A 7,308-nucleotide genomic window follows, 5' to 3' on the forward strand; every position below is an offset into this window, starting at 1 on the left:
GACCGCGCTCTGGAAGTGGTTCAAGTGTTCACCTACCTAGGCTCAACTATCACCAGTAACCTGTCTCTAGATGCAGAAATCAACAAGCGCATGGGAAAGGCTTTTACTGCTATGTCCAGACTGGCCAAGAGAGTGTGGGAAAATGGCGCACTGACACGGAACACAAAAGTCCGAGTGTATCAGGCCTGTGTCCTCAGTACCTTGCTCTATGGCAGAGAGGCCTGGACAACGTATGTCAGCCAAGAGCAACGTCTCAATTCATTCCATCTTCGCTGCCTCCAGAGAATACTTGGCATCCGGTGGCAGGACCGTATCTCCAACACAGAAGTCCTCGGGGGCGGGGGGGGGTTTGCAACATCCCCAGCTTGTGCACACTACTGAGTCAGCGGCGCTTGAGATGGCTTGGCCATGTGAGCCGCATGGAAGATGGCAGGATCCCCAAGACACATTGTACAGCGAGCACGCCACTGGTATCAGATCCACCGGCCGTCCATGTCTCCGCTTCAAAGACGTCTGCAAACGCGACATGAAATCCTCTGACATTGATCACAAGTCGTGGGAGTCAGTTGCCAGCGTTCGCCAGAGCTGGCGGGCAGCCATAAAGACGGGGCTAAAATGTGGGGAGTCAAAGAGACTTAGTAGTTGGCAGGTAAAAAGACAGAGGCGCAAGGGGAGAGACAGCTGTGCAACAGCCCCGACAAACAAATTTCTCTGCAGCACCTGTGGAAGAGCCTGTCACTCTAGAATTGGTCTTTACCGCCAAACCAGGCGCTGCTTCACAAACCACTGAACGGCTCCAGGCGCGTATCCATTGTCTATCGAGATAAGGAGGCCAAAGAAGAACCTCAATCTCACGCTCGCTGTTGGGAGGCCTGTAGTACAGCCCCAACATTGTTACCGCACCCTTCCTATTTCTGAATTCTGCCCATATTGTCTCACTGCTCGAGTTCTCCATAGTGCCCTCCTTCAGCACAGCTGTGATATCCTCTTTGACCAGGAATGCAACTCCTCCACCCCTTTTACCTCCCTCTCTATCCCGCCTGAAGCATCGATATCCTGGGATATTTAGTTGCCAATCATGCCCTTCCCTCGACCAAGTCTTAGTAATAGCAATAACATCATACTCCCAGGTATTAATCCAAGCCCTAAGTTCACCTGCCTTACCTACTACACTCCTTGCATTAAAGAAATGCACCTCAGACCACCAGTCCCTTTGCCTACATCATCTGCTCCCTGCCTACTCTTCCCCTCAGTCAGGCTGACTTCATTATTTAGTTCCTTACAGGCTTTATTTACTACCTCCTTACTTTCCACTGACCTCCTCATTTGGTTCCCATCCCCCTGCCACATTAGTTTAAACCCTCCCCAACAGCATTAGCAAAAGCACCCCCAAGGTCATTGGTTCCAGTCCGGCCAAGGTGTAGACCATTCAATTTGCAATAGTCCCACCTCCCCCAGAACCGGTCCCAATGTCCCAAAAATCTGAACCCCTCCCTCCTGCACAATTTCTCAAGCTACGCATTCATCCTGACTATTCTTTCATTTTTTCTCTAACTATCACGTGGCACTGGCAGCAATCCTGAGATTACTGCCTCTGAGGTCCTACTTTTCAAACCTGGCTCCTAACTCCCTAAATTCTGCTTGTAGGACCTCATCCCGGTTTTACCTATATCATTGGTGCCTATGTGCACAACGAGAACTGGCTGTTCACCCTCCCCCTTCAGAATGTTCTGCAGCCGATCTGAGATATCCCTGACCCGTGCACCTGGGAGGCAACATACCATTCGGGAGTCTCGTTTTCGACCACAGAACCGCCTATCTACTCCCCTTACAATTGAATCCCCTATGACTATAGCCCTTCCACTCTGTTTCCCGCCCTTCTGAACAGCAGAGCCAGCCACTGTGCCATGAACTGGCTACTGCTGCCTTCCCCTGGTGAGCCATCTCCCTCAACAGTATCCAAAACGGTATACCTGTTTTGGAGGGAGATAACCGCAGGGGACACCTGCACTGACTTCCTGCTCTTTCTCTGCCTTTTGGTCACCCATTCCCTTTCTCCCTCAGCAATCCTAATCTGCGGTGTGACCAATTCACTAAACGTGCTCTCCACGACCTCCTCAGCATCGCGGATGCTCCAACGTGAGTCCATCTGCTGCTCCAGAGCCGTCATGCAGTCTAACAAGAGCTGCAGCTGGACACACTTCATGCACGTGAAGGAGTGAGGGACATCAGTCTTGTTCAGTGCTGTATCTCGCAATATATATATATATATATATATATATATATATATATAGCTCTTGGGTCGAAAGAGATCAAAGGATGTGGGGAAAATTGGGAACAGGTTACTGAGTTGGATGATCAACCATGATCATAATGAATTGTGGAGCAGGCCTAAAGGGCTGAATGGCCAATTCCTGCTCCTATTTTCTGTGTTTCTAATACTTAAATAACAAGGCCGTAATGCATTGAATCATAGTTTACGCATGTAATGGCTGTAGAGATAGACTTACCAGCACAATCAAAGATGATTCAGTAAATTAAAGGAACAGAAATACAGTTAGCAATAGTTTATGGAGCTAATAACTGGACAGAGAAATTTACCAGGAATAACAACATTAGCAATGAGGGCAGAGTGAAAGACAAAATCACCAATACAGGTAAACATGATTTCTAAAATTAATACCTGGACAGAGAAACTTACCAGGGACACCAACAATAGCCAGAAGTGGATAGTAAATGCTTTGAATCATCTTCAATGCGTATTCGATCCGCCATTCTAATCGCATCCAACCATCATCTGCGGTAAGATGGTTAAACCAATAGGAGAAACCCTTGTTCATTGTTGTAACATTCCATTCTATCGTTTTCAGATTCTGACTCATTGTTGTAACAGATTCTGATCTGTCCTCTACCTCTCTCTGGAGCCGCAGATCCCTGTTAGTACTGGGCGTGATGCTCTTTCTGACATTATAGGATAACACATTGAAAGGAGTCTCTTATTAATAGAAAAAGGGAACTCTCCAGTGACACAATCAGGGCCCATGGAGATTGACATTAATTACAGTCACTGAACAAACAGGTTCAGTTAACCACTTTCAATCCAACACTTTTTGAACCAGAATAAATTAGAACATTCACCTGATCCAAATAGGATGCATGAGGGTTTCTGGTGAAAAGAATGATGGGAATAGCAGAGGCAATGACCATAATCCTCCAATCTTCTTTGGATATTGAAGTGGTGACTGCGGATAGTTGGGGATGATGTACAGTCAAATATAGCAGAGAAACTGAGTCATTCTGGAAGGCAGAGAAAATATAGTCCTGTTAAGGCACAATTACAAAATGCAAGGCTGGATGACTTTTAACCAATGCAAGGAGTCTTACTAATAAGGCAGATGTATTAAGGGCATTGATTAGCACATGGGATTTTGATATTATTGCTTTCACGGAGACATGGTTGAGGGAGGGGAAGGACTGGCAACTCAATATTCCAGGGTATAGAATTTTCAGGCGTGACAGGGAAGGGGATAAACGAAGAGGTGGTATTGCACTGTTGATCAATGAGTCAAATACTGCAGTAAGGAGGGAGGATATCCTAGAAGGTACGTCGGAAGAGGCCATATGGGAAGAATTAAAAACAAAAAGGGGGCAATCACTTGGCTGGGAGTGTACTACAGGTCAGGGAGAGAAAGAGGAGCAGATATGTAGGCAAATCTCAGAGATATGTAAAAATAATACGGCAATAGTAGTTGGGGATTTCAACTTCCCTAATATCAACTGCGATAGGCTTCGTGCAAAAGGCTTAAAGGGGGCAGAGTTCTTCAGCTGCATAAAGGAGATCTTTTTGAGCCAGTACGTAGAAAGTTCTACAAGAGAAGGGGCAGTACTAAACCTAATCCTCGGTAATGAAGCCGCACAAGTGGTACAAGTGTCAGTGGCGGAACATTTCGGGAATAATGATCATAACTCTGTAAGATTTAAGGTAGTTATGCAAAAGGACAACGACGGACCATAAATAAATGTACTGAATTGAGAGAAAGATGATTTAAATCTGATAAAACAAGATCTGGCCAAAGTGACTGGGAGCAGCTACTTGTAGGTAAGTCTACATCAGATCAGTAGGAATTATTCAAAGAGGAAATAGTGAGGATTCAGAGCCAATATGCACCCGTTAAGGTGAAGGGTAGGACCATCAAGTGCAGGGAACCATGGATGTCAAGGGATATAGACTATTGGATCAGGAAAAAAAGGAAGCTTATGGTAGATTCGGTGCGCTGAAAACAGCGGTGAATTAGAGGAGTATAGAAAGTGTAGTGGAGGTGGTACTTAAAAATATAATTAGGAGAGCGAAGAAGGGACATGAAAAAAACATTGGCGGGCAAGATAAAGGAAATTCCTAAGGCGTTTTGTAAGTATATTAAGGGCAAGAGGATAACCATGGAAAGAGTAGGGCCCATTCGGGATCAAAGTGGCAATCTGTGTGAGGTGCCTGAGGACATAGGTGAGGTTTTAAAGGATTATTTTTCATCGCTGTTCACTATGGAGAAGGAAGGTGTAGGTGTAGAGATCAGGGAAGTTGATTGCGATATACTTGAACATATTAGCATTGAAAGGAAGTATTGGATGTTGTAGCGTGCTTAAAAGTGGATAAATCCCCAGGCCCAGGTGAGATGTATCCCAGGCTGTTATGTGAGTCAAGGGAGGAGATAGCGTGGGCTCTGACACAAATTTTCAGATCCTCTTTGTTAACAGGAGACGTACCAGAGCACTAGAGGACAGCGAATGTGGTACCATTATTCAAGAAGGGTAGTAGGGATAAACAAGGTTTTAAACAAGGTTACTGGCCGGTGAGCCTAACATCAGTGGTTGGAAAATTATTGGGAAAAAAGTTCTGAGGGACAGGATTAATCTCCACTTGGAGAGGCAGGGATTATTCAGTGATAGTCAGCATGGTTTTGTCAGGGGAAGATCGTGCCTAACTAACTTGATTGAATTTTTCAAGGCGGTGTCCAGATGTGCAGATGAGGGTAAATCAGTTGATGTAGTCTACATGGATTTAAGTAAGGCTTTTGATAAAGTCCCACATGGGAGATTGGTTAAGAAGGTAAGAGCCCATGGAATCCAGGTCAATTTGGCAAAATGGATACATATTTGACTTAGTGGCAGGAAGCAGACAGTGATGTTTGAGCGTTGTTTTTGTGAGTGGAAGACTGTGACTACAGGGTTCGGTACTGTGACCCTTCCTGTTTTCAGTGCACATAAATGATTTGGACGTGAATATAGGAGGTATGATGAGTAAATTCGCAGATGACATGAAAATTGGTGGTGTCATAAATAGTGAGGAGGAAAGCGTTAGACTACAGGATGATATAGATGGGCTGGTAAGATGGGTGGAGCAGTAGCAAATATAATTTAATCGTGAGAATCCTGAGGTGATGCATTTTTGGAGGACTAACAAGGCAATAGAATATACAATGGATGGCAGGACCCTAGGAAGTACAGCAGGTCAGAGGGACCTTGGTGTAGATTAGAGATACAGCACTGAAACAGGCCCTTCGGCCCACCCAGTCTGTGCCGAACATCAACCACCCATTTATACTAATCCTACACTAATCCCATATTCCTACCAAACATCCCCACCTGTCTCTATATTTCCCTACCACCTACCTATACTAGTGACAATTTATAATGGCCAATTTACCTATCAACCTGCAAGTCTTTTGGCTTGTGGGAGGAAACCGGAGCACCCGAAGAAAACCCACGCAGACACAAGGAGAACTTGTGCAAACTCCACACAAGCAGTACCCGGAATCGAACCCGGGTCCCTGGAGCTATGAGGCTGCGATGCTAACCACTGCGCCACTGTGCCGCCCATATGTACTTGTCCATAGATCACTGAAGGCAGCAGCACAGGTAGATAAGGAGGTTAAGAAGGCATATGGGATACTTGCCTTTATTAGCTGAGACATGGAATATAAGAGCAGGTGATGGAGCTGTATAAAACTCCAGTTCGGCCACAGCTGGTGGAATGTGCTCAGTTTTGGCACCATACTATAGGAAGGATGTGATTGCTCTGGAGAGGATGCAGAGGAGATTCGTTAGGATGTTGCCTGGGCTGGAGCATTTCAGCTATGTAGAAAGACTGAAAAGGATAGGGTTGTGTTCCTTAGATCAGAGAAGGCTGAGGGGGCGGGGGTCACGGCTGAGGTATAAAAAATTAAGAGGGGCACTGATAGGTGAGATAGGAAGAGACATTTTGCCTTAGTGGACGGATTAATATGTAGGGGGCATGGATTTAAGGTAAGGGGTAGGAGGTTTAGAGGGGATTTGAGGAAAGTTTGTGTCACCCAGAGGGTGGTTGGAATACAGAATTTACTGCCTGAAGAGGTGGTAGAGTCAGGAACCCTCACAACATTTAAGAGTTACTTAGATGAGCACTTGAAACGTCATAGCACACAAGGCTACGGGCCAAGAACTGGCAAATTGGATTCGAATAATTAGGTGCTTGATGGCCGGCACAGACACAAATCGCTGAATAGGATGTTTATGTGCTGTATACCTCTATCACTCTATGAGATGAGGTCAGATGTAATGACTATATCCATCACTTTCTGTTTTATAACGTCAGTATTTATTGGGTCGCCTGAATATCAAATTATGAACTGGGATCCCAGGAAATTACAGTGTTGACAGAGAGATCCCCATATCTCTCCTTTTATACTGCATTCTCCTCGCAGATACAACAGACTGACCCAGATATCTTAAACCTCCACCATTCTGTGTGTGTGTTTCAAGTTTCTCTGATAACCGGTTGCTGTCAACACCCATAGGTCATACTGAAATTGTCACTCTGTGATATCTGCAAACACAGCTCAGAGGGACGAGTCTATCAGTTTGGGAAACGATCGGATACGCCTGCAGAAACCAAAGAGTGGTTGGCAGAGTTATGGGGGGCTTTACCTTTTTTCAAATGACTTTCGTATGGAATTCTTTAATTAAATGTCCATTTCTGGAGAGTTTTAGTTTCATTCTATGTGAGATCCGGGGAATTATTCGTTTGAAGTTTTTCTACCTGTAATAACTTGATAGTGGCACCTCAGCTGTAATCAGTTATTGATTTGTTTTAATTCTTCAGACTCTTTTCATTGTCCAGATCGACTTTCACTCATAGAAAAATCAGATCCCCTCTTTGAAATGAATCAGAACTGACATTGATACAGGCTGCATTTCCGATTTACATTAGCACAGACTCAATCCTCCTGATTGTATTTGATTCTTAACAGTATTCCTTCTTTCTTAACCGAGACA

The 7,308-nt window shown here is 44.9% G+C and overlaps 1 protein-coding gene across 1 annotated transcript in view; it reads right to left on the reverse strand.

The window, feature by feature from the left end:
- LOC137356014 (probable G-protein coupled receptor 139) overlaps positions 1 to 2,882 on the reverse strand; it is a 44,528-nt gene extending 41,646 nt beyond the window's left edge. The window contains exon 1 of the mRNA XM_068021715.1: positions 2,702 to 2,882. Coding sequence (XP_067877816.1) covers positions 2,702 to 2,882 — 181 coding nt within the window. The remainder of the gene's footprint in view (positions 1 to 2,701) is intronic.
- Positions 2,883 to 7,308: the final 4,426 nt, after the last annotated feature.

The sequence above is a fragment of the Heterodontus francisci genome, chromosome 44, assembly GCF_036365525.1.
Source record: "Heterodontus francisci isolate sHetFra1 chromosome 44, sHetFra1.hap1, whole genome shotgun sequence".
In the NCBI taxonomy this organism is placed as follows: Eukaryota; Metazoa; Chordata; class Chondrichthyes; order Heterodontiformes; family Heterodontidae; genus Heterodontus; species Heterodontus francisci.